The sequence below is a fragment of the Dendrobates tinctorius genome, unplaced genomic scaffold, assembly GCF_039654945.1.
Source record: "Dendrobates tinctorius isolate UK_male_01 unplaced genomic scaffold, ASM3965494v1 ptg000192l, whole genome shotgun sequence".
Lineage (NCBI taxonomy): Eukaryota > Metazoa > Chordata > Amphibia > Anura > Dendrobatidae > Dendrobates > Dendrobates tinctorius.
In genome coordinates, this window is record NW_027361859.1 from 7,723,885 (window position 1) to 7,749,293 (window position 25,409).

The 25,409-nt window shown below is 43.7% G+C and overlaps 1 protein-coding gene across 1 annotated transcript in view; it reads left to right on the plus strand.

Annotated features, from left to right (window-relative positions):
• Window positions 1–248: 248 nt before the first annotated feature.
• LOC141055959 (uncharacterized) overlaps window positions 249–25,409 on the plus strand; it is a 193,061-nt gene continuing 167,900 nt past the window's right edge. The window contains 5 exon segments of the mRNA XM_073552654.1: window positions 249–357; window positions 487–666; window positions 750–873; window positions 952–1,049; window positions 1,244–1,334. Of these exon segments, the coding sequence (XP_073408755.1) occupies window positions 280–357; window positions 487–666; window positions 750–873; window positions 952–1,049; window positions 1,244–1,334 (571 nt within the window). The 5' untranslated portion in view covers window positions 249–279.

The following is a 25,409-nucleotide window of genomic DNA, read 5'->3' on the forward strand; positions in this document are numbered from 1 at the left end:
ACAGAATTGCAGGGGTGTCAATACTTTTGGCCATGACTGTATATATATATATATATATATATATATATATATATATATATATATACATATAATTAGTATTTTTCAATTTGTTCTATTGTGACATAGCAGTGCCGTTTTGATCATTTTTTCTTATTCTACTTTATTATATCTTTGTACCAGCATCACCACTTTAGTAATTGTATATTGTGTGTTTTACCCAGACTTATCTTCAATTTTTCTTTCCATTTAGGTTTCTATAATTTTCCTGACCCGTAAAAGATGGATAGGAACAGGAACAAGATGGCGGAGAGGATATTACACCTCACCCTAGAGATCCTCTTCCGGCTTACTGGAGAGGTGAGAGATTCTGATGACGTCACATTCCATCATTCTTATCTATGGGAATAACAGATGGACAGAACTGGAGAGGTGAGGACTCTGGAAATGTCTGTAGTGAGATTTATTAATGTGTCTCTCTATAACCAGGATTACACAGTAGTGAAGAAGACCTCTAGTGAGCGCTGTCAGGACCCTGTGTCTGAGGGATGGGGAAGACCTCTGAGCCCAATCACAGGGCCTCCACCTAACCCCCTGATACATGAGGACATCAATGACCAGAAGATCCTAGAACTCGCCTACAAGATGATTGAGCTGCTGACTGGAGAGGTGACACTGCTGGGAATGTTGGGACATTATAGAGTAATGCTGTGAAGGAATCGGGAGGATGACAGTATCATTGTATGTGTCAGGTTCCTATAAGGTGTCAGGATGTCGCCGTCTATTTCTCCATGGAAGAGTGGGAGTTTTTAGAAGGACACAAAGATATTTACAAGGACGTCATGATGGAGGTTCCCCATCCCCTCACATCACCTGGTAATAGACTAAAAACACAAGGCCTATAATTATCTGTATGTAAAGAATGAATTCAGTCCCTGTATGTGTTTCCGCCAGTTCTATCCAGTAAGAGGACAACACCAGAGAGATGTCCCCGTCCTCTTCTTCCACAGGATTATAAACAAGAAGATCTCTATGTTCCTCAGGATCATCAGGTAGATGGAGAGAAGGTGATATGAGATCTCCCCTATGATGTGTAGATGGCTGTGAAGGTCTTGTGCTCAGTCTTGTTTTATCCACCAGTATTATATGTTTTATACTTGTGTAATGATAACGGTGGAGATGGCAGGATTAGAGCTGATCATAGATGTGACTTCTCCATCTGTGACTTTTACAATATTTGTTTCAGGGTGAAGATCTCACCCATATTAATACTACAGAGACATATGTGAGGGGTGATGAGCCATGTAAAGAGGAGATTCCTACATATGACTACCCAGGTGAGTAGTAACCACTAAATGCAGAGATGTCATAGGTTCTGCTCATTCGCTTTGTGGAATAGAATTAATTAACTACAGTGATTTTAGGTTGTAAACCACCATTATTATTTTTTCCTGTGAGCACTAAGAAAATTGCGCCTTTATGGGACACACCTAATAGGGAAGCAGATACCAGAACAACAGAATAGGGAAGATGTTTTTATGTATTTTGGCCATTTAAGTTTGGTTTCTGTCGGAAAATGAGGTTGACGTAAAAATCTTTTGATCTATGAAACGAGTTTTTCAGTCTATACTTGACAGCTATGGTATTCAAGTGGATATTTCTAATCAACAGAGGGTCAAGTTAAAGCTAATTTGTTATTGACACTAGAAATGGTTTCTATGAGATTCAGATCTTGATGTTAAGCCACCTCATTTGAGCATAAGTATCTTGTTCATCACTGAATAATATGGCTGATTTTATACCAAGTACAGTTGTTGGGCCTGATGTCCCTTTTTATAACCTTATTTTTTTGTTTTTTTACATAGTAACATAGTTTTGAAGGCTGAAGGAAGACCTTATGTCCATCTAGTTCAGCCTATTTTTAGTGCAGCTGTTCTGCATTGTTGATCCTGGGGAAGGCAAAAAACCCACAGAGTAGAAGCCAATTATCTCCATAGGGAAAAAAAATTCCTTCCCCTAAGCTGGGTCAACCATCTACCTATAATATTCTGTTATTCGTAACCTTCTATACTGTTACTCACAAGAAAAGCATCCATTCCTTTCTTAAATTCATTTAGTGAGTTGGCCATCACCACTTTTCCATTTTTGTACTTTTGATTTTTTTCTTACCAAACATCACCAGGTTTTGCTTTATGTATGTGGTAAATAAAACAAGAAATTTGTAAAAAAAATTTTTTGCCCGTGTCGCCATTTTCCATGAGCTGTAACTACTGATGAATGAGCAGACTCGGTAATGCTCGCTACTCTCCCGAGTGTCGCTGTACTCGCGGTACTTGGCGAGCATTTGCGGGATTATTCGGCGGGAGCTCGGGTCTCTGCCCTGCATGTTTGGCACTCTTTAGAGAGCCAATCAGCATGCAGGGATTGTCTGCCACGCACTGTAATGCCGCAGCCATCTTTGTTGTGGTATTACAGTGATTGGCTGGCCGCACTGCGTCATCAGGTCTCTAAGAGACCTGCCGCCGCCCTGCATGTCACAGTCACCTCTGGAAACAGACAGTGTAGGGAGAGCTGCTGCTGAGATAGGGTCAGATTTGTAGGTTTATAAGTTAGTGTGGGTATACTATCATAGAATCCACAAATCCAGCTAAACCAACAGTCCTTCTAAGGACTAATTACGGGTATATAGATTGCAGTGCTAGGTAGGCAGAGGAGTGTATGTGGCTATATACATATCAGTGCAAGGTGTGCAGGCACTGTATGTGGGATATAGATATCACTGCATACATCAAGAGATTCCATTCCATTACTGTCTGCGGCTGCTGCCGCTGCCTATTACATATATTGACCGTATATACCTAGCCCCAGGTGTCACTGATTAGGAATATTTTTTTTTGCATCTTAATCCTGATTATTTTATTCCAAAGCAATCCAGATCCTCTTTTTTTTCTCCATTTGCTTGTTGACACTGCAGACTACAGCCAGATCCTTTTCATAGTACAGCATGAAAATCCAGCTATTTTAAACAGGTTTGCCCATCCCAGCCATTACATCTGAGTGCACAGAAAAATCTGCCATTTTTTTGTGGTACTGTAGAATTTTTTTGGAGTGTCTTATACAATTTTTTTTAGACCATTTTGCTGCCAAAAAAAATAAATTATTTAGCTACTGGGCAGATATTTTACACTGGGTTTTGTCCTCCACACAGATCGCATATCATTGCGCTCAAAATTTTGCCATTTCAGGCCTCCATAGAATTTTTTTTGTTGTGTCATAGCCTACTTATTGACACAATTTTGCTGGCCAAAAAACAGAATACAGGTCAGATATTTGAAAATGGGCTATCTCCATCAGACGCCTCATCTATCTGTGGGCTAAACATCGTGGCATTTCAGGCCTACATTCACCATTTTTTGCTGTGTCTTATCCTAGTTATTGACACCAGTTTGCTAAAAAAAAAAAAATTTGTTACCTACAGGCCGGTTTTCCCACACACGGATTACATATAAGTTTGCTCCAAATTCAGCGATTTGTAGTGAACGTAGAACATATTGTAGTCCATTTAAAATGGGCAAGGGACGGGGAAGAGAACGTGATGGTGATGGTGCATGCAGAGGCTGAGGACGTGGGCAAGCTGAAATTGGACCACAACAAACACCCACATCTGCTCGCTCTACCTTCCTGTCCCAATTTCTTTGGGACCCCAGCAAGACACCAGCACCCTCTCCTCCACATGGTCAAGTCTGAGTAGCCATGAGTCTGAACCGCATATTCCTCACCTTGATCCTCCTTCCTCCCACCATGCCGAGTGTACGGAGACAACTGATCCCACACTTGGACACTCCGAAGAGATGTTGACTTTTCCATTTATAGATTCGGGCCTCTTGCCCGGTCCACTTGAAGCGGGGCAAGATGAGATCGCATGTAGCGATGCTCAAATATTTGAGCAGCCACGGTCACACAAAGGCGACAGTGGGAACATGTCACAAGAGGTGGACGATGATGAAACACAATTGCCAGAAAGTCAGGAGGAGGACCAGGGTGTGGAAGTGGAAGATGAGGTGGTGGATGATATAGTAACTGACCCAACCTGGCAGGAGGACATGCAGAGCGAGGACAGCAGCACACAGGGGGAGGGAGGCGTAGCACCACAACAGACAGGAAGAAGCAGTGTGGTTGCCGCAGACAGAAGGCGGGCAACCGTTCCCCCATAACACCAACATGACAAAAGTTGCCAGTCCAACTGTTAGGTGTTCCCCAGTCTGGATGTTTTTAAAGGCTCTGCCGATAACCCCTAACAGGCCATTTGCACCACCTGACATGCCCGCATCAGCAAAGGTAGCAAAACTACCAGCCTGACCATCACCAGCATGATCAGGCACATGGCAGCAAAGCACCCAACTTTGTGGGCCAAACGCCAGGCTCCAGGAACAGTGTCTGCGGGTGACACCACTGCTTCTTCTTTCACTGTTGTGCTTGCAAGCCAATCCCCTGTCCACGGTGCATGCGAAGACGCCTCCTGCCCTGCATCTGTCGTTGCCCACACTCAACTAGCACCATCATCAAGCACGTCCTTGTCCCAGTGCTGCCTTCAGTTGTCCATACCCCAGTCATTGGAACGCAAGCGGAAATACGCAGCCAACACTCCACAGGCCACAGTACTAAATTCACATATTTCTCATCTGCTTGCGCTCGAAAAGTTGCCTTTTAGGCTCGTGAAGACGGACGCTTTCCGCAACCTGATGGCGGCAGTCCCAGCCGCCACTATTTCTCATGTTGTGCCATCCCGACATTACACAAGCACGTGTCCCACAACATTACCCGTGCCCTCAGCAATACTGTTACTGGGAAAGTCCATCTAACCACGGACATGTGGACAAGTGCTTGTGGGCAGGGACGGTACATCTCACGGCACACTGGGTTAACATAGTGGAAGCCCGGACCCAGTCGGACCTTGGAATGGAATACGTCTTCCCGATGCTGAGGATTGCAGGCCCAACGCCAATCGGGGTTGCCCCCACAATCTACAGCTCCTGCACCACCTCCTCTTCAGCCTCCATCTTCGAAAAGAGCACATCAGTCACAAGCTGGAAGCACTGCAGCACTGCCTCATGCAAGCGTCATCAGGCTGTGCTGAAGCTAAATTGCTTAGGTGACAAATCGCACAATGCTGAAGAGTTGTGGACAGCTCTGAAAAGCAGTCAGATCTGTGGCTGACATTGCTGAACCTACAGCCAGGCATGGTCGTGTGTGACAATGACTAGAACCTGGTGCCGGCTCTGAGGCAAGGCGAGTTCACACACGTACCATGCGTGGCCTATGTGCTTAACCTCGTTGTTCAAAGGTTTCTCAAAAGCTTCCCAGAGCTGCCGGATCTGCTTGTGAAAGTACGCTGCCTGTGTGCCCATTTTAGAAAGTCAGCTACAGTTTCAGTCGCCCTTGCCGTTGTTCAGCAGCGTTTGCAGCTTCCGGCTCACCAACTGGTGTGTGATGTCCCCACGCGTTGGAACTCTATACTGCAGATGTTGGAAAGGATTTGTGAGCAGAAGAGGGCTATTCTTCACTACCAGCATCAACAAGGCCGTCGTTATTCAGTTCAGACTCCACACAAAAGACCTCAGGAGTGGACATGGATATCAGACATACGTACAAACCTATAATGCCATGTGCACACGTTGCGGATTTTTCCACGCGGATTTGCCAAAATCCGCAGGTAAATCCGCAGGTCAAAAGACCTGCAGTTTATCTGCAGATTAGCCTGCGGTTTAGCCCAGCGGTTTCACACCTCTACAATGTTGAAGGTGTGAAACCGCTGCGGATTCCGCACAAGCAATTGACATGCTGCGGATTGAAATCCGCGGGGAAAAATCCGCAGCATGTGCACAGCGTTTTTGTTTTTCATAGATAATAATGGTACTGTACAACGCAGCTAATTCTGCTGCGGATCCGCAGGGCCAAATCCGATGCGGATTCGCAGCAGAATCCGCAACATGTGCACAGACCCTTAAACTTTGAGAAGTCCACCAAGATGGTGAGCGGCGATAATGACATAATTAGTGTCACCATCTCATTTCTCTGCATTCTGGAAAGCTCTCTTCTCACAATGAAAGAGGATGCATTGTAGGCGGAGCACGATGAGATCTATCAAGGAACCATACAGGGTGATTACACACATCCCAACCTCATGTCATCCCAACATGAATTGGTTGACAATGAGGAAGAGGAGGAGGAAGAACAGGAGCTACTTTTCATGCACTCTAGACGGGACTACATGCACAACTGTCATACCGTCTGTTCAGCAGACAGCAGTATAACTGACAGAGAATGCTAGTTTGGAGTGAGTATAAATACCCCTCCCAGATCCAAAGAGAGGCCGGCAAAAGTTAACCCTGTGACAACAGGACATTAACCATGTCCTAACCATGACACACAGACGAAGATTACGTGAAGCAAGCCGAGGAGGTGAACGGGGAGAAGACTCCTAAGCCACGCCCATCGGACCAGACCGCGGCGATTTGCATGCACCCACAACAAGCTAAAAAAGGTATTTATGCCTCAAAGGTGCGGGGTCGGGGGGAGTCAAAGGCCCGACTAGAATCCTTATGGGATGCACAATTTAGTGATATCTTTACATGATATCACTAAATATAGGTGACAGATTCCCTTTAATTATTGGGTATCCAAGCTGGACACATGCATTAACTGGCTCTCTACGCCTTGGAGGTCCTGGCCTGCCCTGCCACTAGTGTTTTGTCAAGGCATGTTTTTAGTGCCGCTGGTGGAATTATAACTGATAAGTACATCCGCCTGTCAACTGAAAATGCTGACAGGGTGACTCTTATAAAAATGAACAAGAGCTGGATTGGACCGGACTTCTCTACACCACCGAATGATAACAGCGAAACATAACCTCCAGTACAGTGTCTTTTTTTGGGAGGTATATTCCCATGCACCTCTTCACACCCACACATGGTTATACACTTCCTGATATTGGCTATTTGGTGTTATCCTCGTCCTTATTCTCATCCTCATCATCCACCACCACTAGATCACCATGGTGACCATGGTCCGTGATGCAACAGCGACTAAAAATGTTTGTAAGAGTGTTTATAATGGCCGTAAAAAAAATATTTACACAGTAGGTTGATGTGAACCCCCAGGGGGAAATGTTTGTCAGCCCATCCACTTTGTGTATGGGCATTACAAGTATAGGAGGAGGAGTTAATGAGAGATTATCTGAATGGATTGACAAAGTTGCAGCCATTGGTATTGCAAACAGTAGGGCATATTAGAGACCCCAAACAACTGCTGCATACTATGAGTAATATGTCTTGGGAGTCGAACTATGTGTGGATCACATGCGATGTTGTTGCGTTATATTCTTGCATACCACATAATTTGGTGGTAGATGCTGTTTCAAACATTTTGACAGAAACTAAAATGTACAATTTTGATATTAAACATTTCATCATCATAGCATTGGAACACCTTTTAGTTACCAATTTTTTCATATTTGACAAACAGTATTACCTTCAAGTTCGGGGATGTCCAATGGGGGCGAAATTTTCGCCCTCATTGGCAAATTTATACATGTCCTTTTGGGATTAAAAACACATCCACACAGTGTGTAATCCTTTCATTGACAGGGTTTTATGGTGGAGATTTATCGACAATGTTATCCTTATATCCTTATATGGTGCGGTTCCGTCGGTGAGTCTTCCCCATCCTCCTTTCCTAACTTTGTTGATTATATCAATAATAACAGCATGAATATAAAGTTCACACATCAGGTACATGGCACTGTTGCTACGTATCTTGATATTACACTTATGGGTGATAGCTCCTTGGGAGTTATCCATACATCCCTGTTCAGAAAGGCAACAAGTGGCAGTGCGATTCTGCATGCGAAGCACTGGACAAGATCGATTTAAAAATCGCTAAAAAGAGGCAGGAGTTTCAGAGGGTGTCATTCTATGAAGATGGTGAAAAAGTGGGTCATCTCTTGTCATTGATAGGACGACCCCCTCTGAGCAGCTGCTATGTGTATAGTCTGTACGATGAGGAAGATAGGCTGGTGGTGGAGATAAGGGACATTTTGGGTGTATTTTGGAGGTTCTATGGAGAGCTGTACAGTTCTAAGCTTTCGGCTTCTAGGGAAAAGATTTTAAGTTTTCTGGAGGGGGCGGGTCTGTTGCAGCTCATCGCGGAGGATAGGGAAGGAGGCGTTGGCTTCCATGACAAATAAGGCTCCTGGGGCAGATGGCCTACCAGTTGAAATATATAAACAGCTTAAGGATGTGTTGCTACCTAGATTATGTTATGTATTTAAGGGTGTCCTTGGGGAGGGACGGCTGCCGGAGTCTATGAGGGAGGCAACGATTGTGGTTTTGCCTAAAGAAGAGAAAGATGCTCGGAGACTGGACTCGTATAGGCTCATCTCACTTCTGTCGGTAGACGTCAAATTATTGACAAAAGTTCTGGCAGGCAGGCTGGTGAGGGTGACTACTGGTGTGATTCACCCAGACCAGACTGGGTTTATGTCTAATAAATCAACAGTCTTCAATTTGAGGAGGCTATTCTTGAATATTCAACTGCCGGCGGATAATGCGGGATGCAGAGCGGTGGCTTCTTTGGATGTTCATATGGCGTTTGATTGTGTAGAGAGTATTTGTGGATGGTGCTTGGGCAAATGGGTTTTGGGCCGATTTTCATTTCTTGAGTAAAGCTGTTCTATTCCTCCCCGATGGCTAGAATAAGGGTGAACGGAGGGAGATTGGATAAATTTGATTTTACCAGAAGGACTTGGCAGAGATGTCCTCTCTTTCCATTACTGTTCGCCCTGGCAATTGAGCCACTTGCTGCTCATATTTGGAGAGCAGCTGGTGTTAAATGCTTTATGTATAGCCCGGTGGAAGAAAAGATTGCACTATATGCAGATGATGTTCTTCTGTTTTTGGAGGATCCCTTCGAGTCATTGGGCCAGGCGGTAGCTATTGTTAAGTGGTTTGGGCTTATGTCTGGATTGAAGATAAATTGGGATAAATCCAATCTTATGATGGTAGACAGGGATAGACTGGGTGAGTTGGGAGAATTTGATGTACTAAACTTAGAGTTGTTGACCAGTTTAAATATCTAGGAATATAGATTGCTTTACCGATCAAGGAATATTCTAGGCTGAATGTGCTTCCGCTCCTGACTAAATATAAAGATAAGGCCCAGACATGGTACAAGCTTTGTCTCAAGGTGGTGGGTAGGAAGAACCTGTCTAAAATGATACTTATGCCGAAGCTGCAGAGGCAGGTTAGCGGTCTAAGGATGTGGTACAGTAAAGGGAGTTTTACTGGATGGGAGATATGTTTCTCCCAGCAGATTAATGTTTGGCCGGGTTTTTCCCTAAAGACAGGACCTGTGATGATGTCAGGGTCACGTGATCAGCCCATGTGATGTCTATCTCACTGGTGGGAGGGGTTGGGCCCTATGTAATGGAGGTTGGTAATTGCCACAAGGAGTGTGTGTTTCTGGAAACTACAGGAACTTGGCTGGACTCAGCCTGAAACTTGTATACAGGATCCCCATGCTGCAGGACTATAGCAGCAAGACTCGTAAGAACCCTGGGAAGTGCACCTGGAGGATGCCGCAGGACCTGGCAGCCGCTTAGTTAAGCCCGTCCTGTGCAAGGGGTGAGTCTGGGACCAGTGGTTCTCCAAGCTGGAGTATGTGTATGGTTTTTTCCTTATGTTCTGTTAACCGGCTGGTTACTAAGTGACATTAAAACCACTGAAACTGGACTTTAAGCCTGTGTGTTGCCTCGTTACTGCTGCCCTGCCATTACCTATCAGAGCGAATCCCTACAGGGTCCAGAAAGATATTTTACTAGACTATATTTGTATGGAAGGGACCACGAGAAGGGTTATTTCCACAATCTATGAAGACTTGTTACACACCTTTTTGATTCGGCACCCTATTCGAGCACTGCACAAATGGGAGGAAGAATTGGGAGTATTGAATGATGAAGTTTGGGAATCTTATTTTAAAATATATTCCGAAATTGTCACTTAGTGAGCCTGGTTGTTTGTCGCAATTATTTACCATTCATAGAGCTTACAGATCCTCTGAGTTTCTACATAGTGTTGGTGTGAGAAGCACTTCTGAATGTACGAGATGTATGAATGAGGGCGCGAGTATTTTCCATATGTTATGGGAATGTCCGTGTTTACAAGCTCTTTGGATTGTGGTGATTAGTCTGAGGGGAGGTATGAATGTGTAGTGCCTAGGACTCCGTTAGTGTGTGTCTTGGTGTACGTGGAAGAAATTGGAATTAATATCTCAAAGATGTTGGCCGTGGCTAGGCTGCTGTTCGTGGCTAGGCTGCTGTTCATCGCCAGGAAATTTATTTGCTAGATATTGGGTGAGGGCTGAGCCACTCTCTAAAAAGGAATATATCCAGCAAGTGGATTATACAGTTTGTATGGAAGAAAGTATGTATCGGAGAAGGAATGCTGTAAAAATGTTTGCACAAATTTGGGCATCATGGTTGAAGATAACGTAGGGAGGTATATGGACATTTAAGATATATTAGAGGTTGCATAAAGGCTCCTGAGTGAGTGTCCTCTTCCAGCTGCATATTACAGAGCAGTGTGTATATTGCAAAATCTGTTGTTGTTTTTTTTTGTAAACAAAGGGAGGTTGAAAATGTGATTGCTGTCTACTGAGGGGGAGGAAGGGTAGTGGTGGGGGGAATCAAAAATCTTTTAAGTGCCTAATTGTATGTTATTGGGTATAAGTTGTACTTGCTTTATTTGTTGAATAAAAAATATCTGATTTAAAAAAAAAACTTTGTGGCAGGGCAGGCCTTGCATTCAATGAATAGGCAAACACTATAGCAGTACCAAATGAAAAAAAAGTGAACTTTGGTTTAATGTGGCCATCCAGGACGTCTGTTCCAAGTGTTATTGGAGTGCGTGTTACTTTGGGGCAAGGCAGGCCAAGCATTAAATGCATAGGCAAACACTATGGGAGACACACTTTCTTCTAATGGGAACATTTTTGTCATGAGGCCCTCCTGTACGTCTCATCAAAGGGTTATTGGGGTGCGTCCAAATTTGGGGCAGGCCTTGCATTCAATGCGTAGGCAATAATAATATAGGAGACCCACTGTTTATTAATGGGAACAACAAAGCATAGCTGGCTGATGGCCTTTTAAGAATATTAATGCCGCATGATGCCCCTATAAAAATAGGCTTTGTGACTTTCAGAGTCCCTCATTCATAAATGAAACGATGTGTCTGATGATGTGTCACACACCACATGGCAAGCTAGAGTTGTTAAATGTTAAAATGACATTTCCTAGTGAATGCATTTGTCTTGGTTGAAAGCAATGGTAAAGTTGAAGAGTGCATCAAAAACACTACGTGCAAATATAGCCCAAATGGTGGAGGTACTTTTTTCTTTTTGTGGTCTTTATTTTGCCTTTCATTATCCCGGAAAGGATGTTCCTTAACATATTTACCAGGAAAATCCATTTTGGTTTCGTTTTTGTATGTTTCAGTGTGCGCCTGTAAAAGTGGCGTAACACTGACAACATTGTTCACAGCAGTGACCTAGGAGTCAGAAATGCTTCCAGGGGTCTTCCCCATGATGTTCCCATGTCATTTGAGCACTGTTCCCATCGATTTCTGACTATTTAGACCCTAGAAAGAAACCCGGGGGGGGGGGGGGGCGGTGCGGCAAAAATGCTCGGGTTTCCCTTAGACTTCATCTTAGTACTCGCTCATCACTAGCTGTAACGTTTTTCAATTTTCGCGATATGGAGCTGAGTGAGGGCTTGTTTTTTGCAATCTGAGACAGTGTTTTTATTGATACCATGAGCGCTGCTTTTGTCTTTGATCATTGTAGTTTGTCCTGATGAAGAGGTATGATCACATCAAAACACGTTGACAAATTAAACTGCATTCATACTGTATCTAGTCTTCTATTGTATACTGGATCCTTGGTAGCCTGGGTTTTATCAACTTTGAACTCCGGTGAATTTTCCTACGTCAGAGCTATACACTGCAGGAGCGTAATCGCACTCCTGTCTGTGTTCTGGCTCGCTTGCTGAGCGGTCACATCATTCCACTGCTCAACAAACCACCTAGATGTAGCAGAGCTGTAGTGCTTTATGCGACAGCATCACATAGGGATTCTCTGCAGACAGGTGGGGAATATGGTGGTTTATTATTTTTGGTTTTACAGTAATGGGGAAAAAGAGGGAAGGGGAGTATTTATTAAAAATAAGAGTGTATGTCTTTCAATTAAAGGTCTTTATTATGTCTGTGTATTTCTTACAATATGTCTATGGGGTTAGTAATGGCGATATCTTATAGACGCCTCTCCATTACTAATCCCTGGCTTGATGTCAGCGGCCATAGAACAGCTGACATCAAATGCAACCCTATTACCCCACTTGACACTGCACCAGGGCAAGTGGGAAGAGCGAGGCTAAGCGCCAGATTTGGCGCATCTTATGGATGCTCCATTTCTGGGGCAGCTGAGGGCTGATGTTCTTAGTCTGGGAGGAGGTCAATATCCATGGCCCCATTCAAGTCTATTAATATTGGCCCGCATCTGTCTGCCTAGCATTTGCTGGATATTAATTATAGGGGTGGACGCCATGTCATTTTTTGGGGGTCCCCCATTTTAAAGCTAAATAGAAAGTTGTGAGCTGATATTAATTACCTGGAAAGCTCCATGTTTATTACCTTCTTCCCAGGCTATAAACATCAGCCCCCCAGCTGCCTGCTTTCCCTCAGCTGGTTATTAGTTTGAGTATTGAATTTGATGTATTTTGATGATGAAATGTTTGGTTTCCTATGAGATGGGGTGCATGAGAAAAAAATGTCCTTGCACCCATTGACTTGCATTGGCGAATTTTGTCCGATATATGCCACTTGAAGCATGCTGCCATTCTTTTCTCGGTCCAATCTGAGCTGAGAAAAAAATTGCAGATGAGCACTGAATCATTGAATAACAGAGCGCAATACGATTTTTTTTTTTTTTTTTTTTTTGTCGGATTGCACTCATTCGTTTTTTAACGATGATAAGTATGAGCCTTTAGAGAAGCGGCCAAATGGCCCATGGTCACTCTGAAGAAGATACACAGATTCACAGCTCAGTTGGGAGAATTGAAACTTTTTAGGATGCTGAACTACAGTGGGTTCCGAAAGTATTCAGACCCCTTTAAATTTTTCTCTCTTTGTTTAATTGCAGCCATTTGGTAAATGCAAAGAAGTTCATTTTTTTTCTCATTAATGTACACTCTGCACCCCATCTTGACCGAAAAAAACAGAAATGTATAATTTTTTGCAAATTTATTAGAAAAGAAAAACTGAAATATCACATGGTCATAAGTATTCAGACCCTTTGCTCAGTACTGAGTAGAAGCACTCTTTTGAGCTAGTACAGCCATGAGTCTTCTTGGGAATTATGCAACAAGTTTTTCACGCCTTGAATTGGGGATCCTCTGCCATTCTTCCTTGCAGATCCCCTCCAGTTCCGTCAGGTTGGATGGTGAACATTGCTGGACAGCCATTTTCAGGTCTCTCCAGAGATGCTCAGCTGGGTTTAGGTCAGGGCTTGGGCTGGGTCAGTCAAGAATGGTCACAGAGTTGTTCTGAAGCCACTCCTTTGTTATTTTAGCTGTGTGCTTAGGGTCATTGTCTTGTTGGAAGGTGAACCATCGGCCAAGTCTTAGGTCCAGAGCACTATGGAAGAGGTTTTCATCCAGGATATTTCTGTACCTGGCCGCATTCATGTTTCCTTCAATTGCAACTAGTCGTACTGTCCCTGCAGCTGGAAAATTCCCCCATAGCATGATGCTGCCACCACCATGTTTCACTGGTGGGATTGTATTGGGCAGGTGATGAGCAGTACCTGGTTTTCTTCACACATACCGCTTAGAATTATCACCAAAAAGTTCTATCTGCTTCTCATCAGACCAGAGAATCTTATTTCTCATAGTCTGGGAGTCGTTCATGTGTTTTTTTTTAGCAAACTCTATGTGGGCTTTCATACGTCTGGCACTGAAGAGGCTTCCAGCAGGCCACTCTGCCATAAAGGCCCGACTGGTGGAGGGCTGCAGTGATAGTTGACTTTGTGGAACTTTCTCCCTTCTCCCTACTGCATCTGTAGAGCTCAGCAACAGTGAGCTTGGGGTTCTTCTTTACCTCTCTCACCTAGGCTCTTCTCCCAAGATTTCTCAGTTTGGCTGGATGGCCAGGTCTAGGAAGACTTGTGGTGGTCCCAAACGTCTTCGATTTAAGGATTATGGAGGCCACTCTGCTCTTAGGAACCTTAAGTACTGCAGAAATTCTTTTGTAACCTTGGCCAGATCTGTGTCTTGCCACAATTCTGTTTCTGAGCTCCTTGGCCAGTTGCTTTGACCTCATGATTCTCATTTGGTCTGACATGCACTGTGAGCTGTGAGATCTTATATAGACAGGTGTGCTCCTTTACAAATCAAGTCCTATCAGTTTAATTAAACACAGCTGGACTCCATTGAAGGAGTAGAACCACATCAAGGAGGATCAAAAGGAAATGGAGAGCATGTGACGTAAATATGAGTGTCTGAGGAAAGGGTCTGAATACTTATGATCATGTGATATTTCAGTTTTTCCTTTTTAATAAATTTGCAAAAATTTCAACATTTGTTTTTTTTTTCAGTCAAGATGGGGTACAGAGTATACATTAATAAGAAAAAAAATGAACTTTTTTGCATTTACCAAATGGCTGCAATGAAACAGAGTGAAAAATTTAAAGGGGTCTGAATACTCAACCCACTGTAAATACAAAGGTCAAAAACTTCTGTGTCTATTAAATTGTACTCTGTCACATCTACCTTAATCTGTCAATAAATAGGCACCTGACTCCATGACATGCAATTATTGTAAAAATTTTATATAGAAATTGTGTTTAAAAAATACAATCAATATAATTTCAAAATGATTTAATTAAAAAATAGTAAAACTGAGCTTATTCTTAGCAGATGAAAATGCTCGGAGCCAAGAAGGACATCAAGTGTCTTCAGATTTTAAAGCAAGTGATGAAGTAATTATACATGATACATGTGACGAGCATGCAATTATCCCACATGAAAACTCAAGACTTCACAACCAAAATCTATCACCTGATCCTTTTCAGTTGGTCCCATCTTCATCGCAAACTGTGAAGCAAAATCAAAGAGTTCATATAGGAATTAAGTTATATTCATGTTCAGAATGTGGAAAACTCTTCAACCATAAATCCGATCTAGTGACACATCGACAAATTCACACAGCGGAGAAGCTATATTCATGTACAGTATGTGGAAAATGTTTTAAATGGAAATCAAGTTTTGTTGAGCATCAAAGAACTCACACAGGGGAGAAGCCTTTTTCATGTTCAGTATGTGGGAAATGTTTTAGCCAGAAATCAGTTCTTTTTAGACATCACAGACTTCACACAGGAGAGAAACCATTTTCATGTTCACAATGTAGTAAGACTTTTAAACGGAAAGCAGAGTTAGTGGCGCATCAAAGATGTCACACGGGGGAAAAACCATATTCTTGCTCAGAATGTGGGAAATGTTTTACCCAGAAATCACATATTGCTATACATCAGAGAGTTCACACAGGGGAGAAGCCGTATTCATGTCAAGAATGTGGGAGATTTTTTGGCCAGAAATCTTCTTTGGTTGCACATCAGAGAAGTCACACAGGCGAGCGTCCTTATTCATGCTCAGAATGTGGGAAATGTTTTAGGTGGAAATCAAATCTTGTTGAACATCAAAGAACTCACACAGCGGAGAAGCCTTTTTCATGTTCAGAATGTGGGAAATATTTTAGCCAGAAATCACTTCTTTTACGACATCATAAAATTCACACAGGAAAGAAAATATTTTCATATTAAATCTTTTAAACGGAAAGGAAATTTAGTTGCACCATCTCATACTGCAAAGAATACCTCTGAGTCATTGGCTGCAATGGGCATAAAATGAGATAAACTCACGGTGTGGCCACCATCTTCCCCTGACCTCAACCCTATAGAGAACCTTTGGAATATCATCAAGCAAAAGATATATGAGGGTGGGAGGCAGTTCACATCAAAACAGCAGCTTCTTCTTTCAAAGAAATACAAGCAGAAACTCTCCAAAAACTCACAAGTTCAATGGATGCAAGAATTGTGAAGGTGACATCAAAGAAGGGTTCCTATGTTAACATGTAACTTGGCCTGTTAGGATGTTTTGGACTTAAATAGCTTTTTTATTCAGTGAATGTGACCTCCTAATGCTGCAAATTCCACAAATGAGCATTTTCAGTTCTTTAAAACAGATCAAATGTTTAGAAATTCTATTGTGCCCAATAATTTGGAACAGTGCATTTTGAATTTTTATTCATTTTGGAGATTATACTGTTATCATTGGGAGGTTTCTTCAATAAAACTCAATATATACTCTAATGGGTGACGACTTTTATTAGACTGACTGACATTTGCACCGAGCATTTAGGAAAATCAGAAAAAAATATCATTTGCATAATAATTTGGAACAAGGTATATAGTACAGTCCCATCAATTACATAAGATGGTGTCAATTACAGAGTCTAACCCTTTCGCTCGCTTTCCAGGATTAGAGCAGATTCGACTTCAAGGCTTCCAGGGCCAACTACTCCCACCAGTGGCACCCCGCTTTTGGTGGGCTCCCACAGAGAATAAGTAACAACAAGCTTAGGAAGCTGACAGTCCATTGAGGTACATGGCCAGGTAACCTGATTGTCCCAACCTGGCTTCTCTGAACATCTCCATGGGGCCAGGTGCCCTAGGATGATCCCAAACTGGCTTCTCCAAACTTCTCCATGGGTTGAATGATGGTCAATGCATCAGATCTGTATTTCTCCAGCCCTTAAGCTGACTTTCTGTAGAGTGTTTCAAATCTGTATCCCTCCGGTTGGATCTATGGTGTCCTGGCTGCTATTCTGTAGAGTCTCTCTCTGCAGATGGATAAAGGTCCCTTTTTATACCCACATCTGTCCTTCAGGCCATCATGCACATGTCAGGTGGGAGGTGGGTTGAGGTCAACTCTCAGTGTTTTGAGTAATTAATCAATCTGCATAGTTTGTCCTTCACTGTTTGCAGGTGAACAAGCTACATAGACTTATACATTTGGTAAGCAACATGTTGGCAAACATCGATTGTTCATTGACCCCTGCATCCCTGTCCTCCTAAGATAGCAGCACAATAAACTGTATGAGCTGATATAAAAGCAGCCATTCAACAATTCACAAACATCAATTCAATGTACAAAAAGAGTCAATGTTCATACTCATATGAACAATACTCTCGTCTCTTGACCTACCGAAAAATACGTCTGGCCTAATTAAGAATACTGTGCGGTCACAAGCACAAAATCGGGATCTGTAAGAATAGTCAGAAAACATAAGCCAAGTTCAAAACAAGAACCAATGAAACAACAAGGAACAGACAGGCCTGAAACAAAGAAGCACAATACTGTATAATGGCAACTTATAGCAATAAACTGGAAGATAAAGTTGGAAGTGGTGCTGTCCAATTGGCTGGAGCAGTGAGCTGAAAACTCCATGCGATTACTGGACAGCACACACACCCAGCCACCCAAATTTAAGTGGCTGAACAGAGCCTTTGCCATCCAGAGCTACTGGCTTCAACATCTGTTCTAGCACCAACGCTGGCTGCAGAATGAATACTGCAGCACCTGGCAACAATAGCAGATGTCACAGTAGCAAGTCCTGGAGAAGATGTAGAGAACTAGAACTTGGATATATAGCTATGGTATACATAATAACCATATCTTAAAGTGGTTGTGCTGCCTTTTGTTTGTCCAGTCTCACATTTTTGCTCTTCCACCCATAATTATTATTATTTTTTTTTAAATAAATGTTTTGGGGGCTTTTTTAATGCCCTGGAATGACATTATTGACAAAAAGTAGACATTATAACAGTTTTAGTCTTTATCTGACATCTAGTGCATGCGTTATGTGGATTGGTTGAATGGCCAACAGAATGTAATTACCAAATGTGAGCCATCCAAGGTTTCGCTTTGATTATTGAATTTGGTGACAAAATTGTCCCTATTTAAGCCTTTTAGAATTCATATTTCTTCCTAAAGCTAATAAAATAATGAACATTTTCATTTTGAATTTCTCTATTTAAGTGTTTGTAGTTTATTACAAGAAGATACGAACATCATCATTGGTTTATTTTTCTCTTCTTTTTTTAGCAATTGTTAGAACTTAATAAAGCTTTTTGAGTTAGGGTTTTAGCTCTTTGTAGGGTTCTTTTCAATTTATGTTCTGGATATCTCCAATCTCTCAGTCCTCTGCAGAATCTGTTGATTTTTTTCTTTAACCCCTTAAGGACCGGTATTTTTTTTTTTATCTTTGCATCTTCCTTTTTTTTTCTCTTCTTCCAAGAACAATACATTTTTAATTTTTCTGCAGACGAAGCCAATGAAATCTTGTTTTCCTCCCCTCCACAACAGCACAACAAGAGGTTGCCCCCCCTCCCTAATATGGACAGGAAACAGAAGGTTAAATAGCCCCTCCCACCTCCAATCCTCAATGTGTTTCCTGTCCCTAGGGGCCTGAAGAGGTCATCCTGGTGTTCTGCGGTCAGCAGATGCTGGGACTGAAAGAATACCTGCTGAGCTGTGAGATTGATCGTGCTGCCTTCCTCCTCTTTATCTGTTCCTGTGTGATGAGGATTGGGACCCCTGCATTCTTCTGCGCCTCAGGGCAATGGTGATCGGAGGTGGGCCGGGGTCCTTCCATAGTTCCCCAGCCTCTCTCCTTCCATTTCGTCGTGCAGTGAGCGTATGCCGGAAGTGATGCGGGAAGCAGAGCCCCTGCAATTGAAGTCACTTCCTGTTGCATCCAACTGTGGAATGTACAATTTTTTACAGCTCTCCTGGTGGGAAAACAATAAATTAATGAAAGGAGGATGCCAATGGCCTTCAGGGAGTCCTCACACAGATTGGATTCACAGGAAGATTCGAGGGATGCCCACCGCGCTGGGTCACAGTCACTTCGTTAAGTGACCCTGATAAGAAGACACCTGTCACAATTCCACCCCACAGTGTGTTTGGGATGCAGTTACTGATGGCTCAGCCGTCCAATCTGGTACAGGGGCTTGTTGCAGCTGTCAGTACTTTGACAGCTCAGTGTCTAGTCTAGTTCAGGGGCGTGCTGAGCTGTCAGCGTTTTGATTGGACAGCTGTCAATCTGAGACTGGGAGTTGCTGGCTATCTCCAGGTGTTCATTTTCCCAGGTGATTGCCCAGTTATTTAGCTAGGCTGTTAGTGCCAGATCTCTGCCAGACGTTGCTTCAGCTAAGGGTGGTTGGTTTTCTCTGCGCCTAGTGTTTTGCTTGATGATCTTTAGATGCCTGACCTTGGACTTCGTTCTTACCATCTGTTTAATACCTTTTGTTCTGCTCTGCTATCCTGTTATTTTGACCTCGGACCATTACCTGACTGCGACTTTCTCTTCCATCTGTTCATGACTTGCCCTCCTCGGACTCCTTGACTATAATGACTCGTGTCTTGTCCTTGAAGTGACTCAGCATACAACATGCTAATGTACGACCAATCCTTTATTTCCATGGAGGATGCATCTTCTTTTTGTTCTGCATCTGTGTATTGCCAAGTTTTTATCACTAAGGTTCGGATAGGGCTTTAAAGAAGGCTACTACTTGCGATATAATGCAATTTCATTTCAAAGTACAAAACTAAAGGAATAGTATGATTGGATAGTATGATTGCGTACACTTTTGTATATTTTAACATACAAAGGTTAAGTACATATAAAGATTAAATACATATGATTAAGTACATATAAAGATTAAGTACATATACTCACATTATAACCAAGGAGCTTTTAAACCGCCTGGAATATCAGAGAAGCAACACCAAGACAGAGAACCCCTGCAAAATTCACAACACTCCACGAGCGTCCCCACTTTTGCAGGTGTCACAACACTACACAATATTTTTTTTTCCCCTCTAGACATTTCTGTGCTTCGCCATTCCTAAACAGCATGCTACCGTGCCCACAGTGCTCTCGAAGGTCATGACGCCCGTCATGTCCATCTTTCACTCTTTGGGCGTGATCGTTCTGCCCTACTCAGATGACCTTCTAATCAGGGGTCTGTCCTCCCAGGACTGTGCGAAGTGCCTTCATATCACTGGCGATACTCTTTCTCGCCTGAGCTCACTGATAAATGTATACAAGTCTTCCCTAGTTCCAGCACAGCGGATATCCTTTTTAGGAATGACCCTGGACACCTCCGACGGTTGTTGATTCTCCCTAAAGACAAGGTCAGAGAACTTCAACAAGGAGCCCGCGCTTTTAGCCACTTATCCCGTCAGTCCATCCGGTTTGCCATGAGGGCACTGGGGAAAATGGGGTGGCAGCAATGGAAGTGGTCTCCTTCGCTCAGCTGCATCTCTGTCCCCTGCAGAATGATCTTCTAGCGGCTCGGGACAGGAACCCGTTCTCCCTCAACCGCCAGAGCCGCTTGGCTCAGGCAACCTCTCGGTTTGTGGACATTGAGGTCTTCTGTCTTCCAGGGGAAATCATTTCTCCCGATTTAATGACGTAGTGATTACCGATGCCAGCCTCCTTGGCTGGGGAGTATGTTGTGAGTTCATTTTCCTCTTCACCATTGAGGTCTGATGAACTCCCTCTTCTGGTGAAGGAAGGTAGTGAGGCTGATTACAAAGCACCTGAGCAGAATGATGATGACTGGGTGACTGGATATAAGGCAGCCGACGCCCTTCTGCCTTGTGGGTGATTTCTCTTGGGGATTCTTGGAGACCAGTCTGATTCCTGCTCCTCAAAAGCGAAGTTTTTCTGCTCTGCCTTTTGCATTTGTATTTTGGTTTTGTTTTGCCTTGTTTTTCTGATTTCTGCCTTTCCCTGCTGGGTGAGCTGAATTCCTTTTTGCTCTGTCTTCAGAAAATACCTGAATACTGATATAGTCCTTTTGAAGCCTAGCGTCTTCAGGGCTTTTTTCCCTATCAATCTGTTGGCTCTTGTTTTTGAGAGGCTTTTGGCGGATTGCAGACAGCAGCTTTTCTATCCTGTCCTATATAGTTAGCTTGGGCCCCATCATTTGCTCAGCCTATCGTTCTGTGTGTGTATATTTTTTCCTCTATATCTCTGAGGCCGTAGGGGGAATTTTTTTTTCTCTCAATGGAGATAAAGCAATTGTCTGATTGTGTGGAGCAGCTCGCTGCGGAAGTGCGGGGAATTTCTGCCTACCTTGCTCATTCACATGGTGCTGAACCAAAGATCCCTACTCCTGATGTGTTTTTGGGGATCGGTCTAAATTTTTGAATTTCAAAAATAATTGTAAATTATTTTTTGCCTTGAAGCCTAACTCATCAGGGAGCTCCGTGCAGCAGGTTAAAATTGTCATCTGTTTGCTGCGTGGCGATCCCCAGGATTGGGCGTTTTCTTTGAAACCAGATGATCCTATTCTGACTAATATGAACGCATTTTTTCAAGCCTTGGGGTTGTTGTATGATGAACCTAATGCTATTGATCAGGCTGGAAAGACCCTGTTGGCATTGAGCCAGGGTCGAGATTCTGCAGAATTGTACTGTCAAAAATTCCGAAAGTGGGCAGTCCTTACTATCTGGAATGATAATGTCTTGGCAGCTCTCTTTCGGAAGGGTTTGTCAGAAGCCGTAAAAGATACTATGGTGGGATTTCCTGTTCCCTCTGGTCTTGACGATTCTATGTCATTAGCCATTCAGGTTGATCGGCGTTTACGTGAACACAGGACTGCACGAGAGGTGTTGCCACCTGTTGAACAAGTGTCTGAACCTATGCAATGTGATAGAGTTTTGTCCAGGGAGCAATGTCAGGCGTTCAGAAGGCGTAATAAGCTGTGTTTTTTTTGTGGAGATGCCTCGCATATTATTTCTGTCTGTCCTAAACGAGAGAAACGTTTTGCACACAAGTTTTCTGTGGGTGGTGTTCAACCTAAGTTTCTTCTTGCAATTACTCTGATCTGCTCCCTGTCCACATTTTCCGCCAAGGCTTTTGTGGATTCGGGAGCAGCCCTGAACCTAATGGACTTGGATTTTGCTAAACGTTGTGGATTTCCGATGACACCTCTGCGGACGCCTACCCCTTTAAGGGGGATTGATGCTACTCCTTTGGCGAAAAATAAATCTCAATTTTGGACCCAGGTGGTAATGCGGGTCGCCCCAGACCATCAAGAAAATTGCAGATTTTGGTGTTGCATAATTTGCATGATACCATTGTTCTGGGGTTTCCCTGGTTGCAAATTCATAATCCAGTTTTGGATTGGAAATCTGTGTCTGTGGTGAGTTGGGGTTGTAGGTGTGCCCTTAGTGAGGCTCCGGTTTTTTCCACCTCTCGTCAGTCGCATGATGTTCCTGACTATTTGGTAGACTTTTATGATGTATTTAGTGAGAATGAGTCTGCGTCTTTGCCTCCTCATAGGAGTTATGACTGTGCAATTGAACTGAGCCCGGGGTGTAAATTTCCCAAGGGTCGGCTCTTCAATTTATCTGTACCCAAGCACGAGGCTATGCGATCCTATATTAAGGAGGCGTTGGAGAAGGGTCATATTAGACCATCCTCTTCACCCTTAGGTGCCGGGTTTTTTTTCGTGGCCAAAAAGGATGGTTCATTAAGGCCTTGTATTGATTATCGTGCCCTCAACAAAATTACTATTAAATATCAGTATCCGTTACCCCTGATTTCGGATCTATTCTCCAGAGTTAAAGGTGCTTGCTGGTTTACCAAGCTTGACCTCAGGGGGGCGTATAATCTTATCCGCATTAAGCATGGGGATGAATGGAAGACGGCGTTTAATACTCCGGAGGGACATTTTGAGTACCTGGTGATGCCTTTTGGGCTCACTAATGCCCCTTCTGTCTTCCAGTGCTTCATGAACGACATTTTCCAAGACTTTGTGGATAAATTTTTGATTATCTATCTGGATGATATTTTGATCTTCTCCAAGGATTGGGATTCTCATGTGGAACATGTTCGGACTGTGTTCCAGATCTTGAGGGAGAATTCCCTGTATGCCAAAGGATCGAAATGCCTTTTTGGGGTACAGAGGATTTCATTTTTGGGATTTATTTTGTCTCCGTCAACTATTGAAATGGACCCGGCCAAGGTACAGGCCATTTATGATTGGGTTCAGCCCACTTCTTTTAAGGCCCTCCAGAAGTTTTTGGGTTTTGCTAATTTTTATCGGAAATTTATAGCAAAATTTTCTAGTATTGCCAAGCCATTGACTGATCTGACTAAGAAGGGTGCTGATGTGTTGAATTGGTCTCCGGAGGCTGTTTCTTCCTTTCAGGAGCTGAAGCGAAGATTCACTTCTGCCCCGGTTTTGCGGCAACCTGATGTCTCACTCCCGTTCCAGGTAGAGGTGGACGCTTCTGAGATTGGTGCAGGATCTGTTTTGTCCCAAAAGGATCCTGTAACATCTAAAATGAATCCCTGGGCTTTCTTTTCCCCAAGGTTCTCTCCATCTGAACGTAACTATGATGTGGGGAATCGGGAACTGTTAGCCATGAAATGGGCATTTGAGGAGTGGAGACATTGGTTGGAGGGAGCTAAACACCAAGTCGTGGTCCTCACTGACCACAAGAATTTGATTTACCTGGAGTCGGCCAAACGCTTGAACTCTAGACAGGCTAGGTGGGCCTTGTTTTTTTCACGTTTTGATTTTGTGGTCTCTTTTCTTCCTGGCACTAAGAATGTCAAGGCAGACGCCCTCTCTAGGAGCTTCTTTGCTGATTCTCCTGTGGTGACCAAGCCTGCTACCATCTTAGGCGAAGGGGTAGTTCTTTCTGCCATCTCGCCCGATTTGAGACGTGCTCTGGAAGAGTTCCAGGAGGACAAACCTGAGCGTTGTCCCAGTGGAAAGTTGTATGTTCCTGACCAGTGGAAGAAGAGAGTGATGTCTGAAGTTCATTGCTCTGCATTGGCTGGTCATCCAGGTATTTTTGGTACTAGAGATCTGGTGAGTCGGTCTTTTTGGTGGCCCGCCTTGTCTCGTGATGTCAGGAATTTTGTGCAGTCCTGTGGGTCTTGCTCCCGGTCTAAACCTTGTTCTCGCTCTAGTGGGTTGTTGATGCCTTTGCCGGTCCCCAGGAGGCCATGGACACATATTTCAATGGATTTCATCTCTGATATGCCTGTCTCTCAGAGAATGACTGTTTATTTGGGTGATTTGTGATAGGTTCTCTAAGATGGTTCATCTTGTACCACTCCCTAAGTTGCCATCTTCCTCTGAGTTGGTGTCCCTGTTTTTGCAACAGGTGATTCGCTTGCACGGGATTCCTGAGAACATTGTATCTGACAGAGGAGTTCAGTTTGTGTCTAGATTTTGGAGGACTTTCTGTTCCAAGCTGGGAATTCAGTTGTCCTTCTCCTCTGCTTTTCACCCTCAGACCAATGGGCAGACGGAGAGAACAAACCAGACCTTGGAGTCGTATTTGAGATGTTTTATTTCCGCTGATCAGGATCATTGGGTTTCATTTTTGCCCTTGGCCGAATTTACTTTCAATAATAGAGCTAGTTCTGCCACTTTGATGTCACCTTTTTTTTGTAACTTTGGGTTTCTGTCACGCGGGGCTTAGGTCAACTAAGGCAGAAATACCCGGGGCCCCTGTGGTGTCCCTTTCACTAGGGGAAACCCTGTCTGACCCTCAACTCAGGGTTTTTGCTGATGGTGCAAATGCCTGAGCCTCCACCCTTTCCTTATCTCCTGCTCAGCCCTAAGCTTATCCCTCCACCCTCCACCCAGTGAGGAGACAAACCACCAAAGCCCCACACAATAAAGACAGACAGGGAGAACTTAAACTGCACCGCGCCGCATGCACACAGGACTATACAGTAATGTGAACAGGGCACAACAAAACACAAATATGGGAAGGCGAGAAGGTAACAATGGATCATACGACACCAGATATGAATCTCTCTCTCTCTCTCTCCCCAACACCTCCACTCCAGACCGGAACCACTTGGTATGACACACAAGCTATAATCGGCGACGCCCATAGGCCAGCACGACTATTTAAAGACCGTGGGCGTGACCAAACATCCAACCTGATCTCCAGCTAGATTAACCCCCGATAGCCTGAGAAACTCAAGCCGGCCCCATCGAGGCTATAGTGGACGGAGGTGGAACTACCTCTGCCTGCCGGACGCTGTGGTGTGAATAGCGTCCGACATGACAGTACCCAGTCTTCTACGAGGGACCCCAGGGCCCTCAAGACTCATAGGACCCGGCTTGTCCGGATGACGACGGTGAAAAGAACTGACCAGCCGATCCGCATGTATGTCCGAGGCTGGTACCCAAGACCTCTCCTC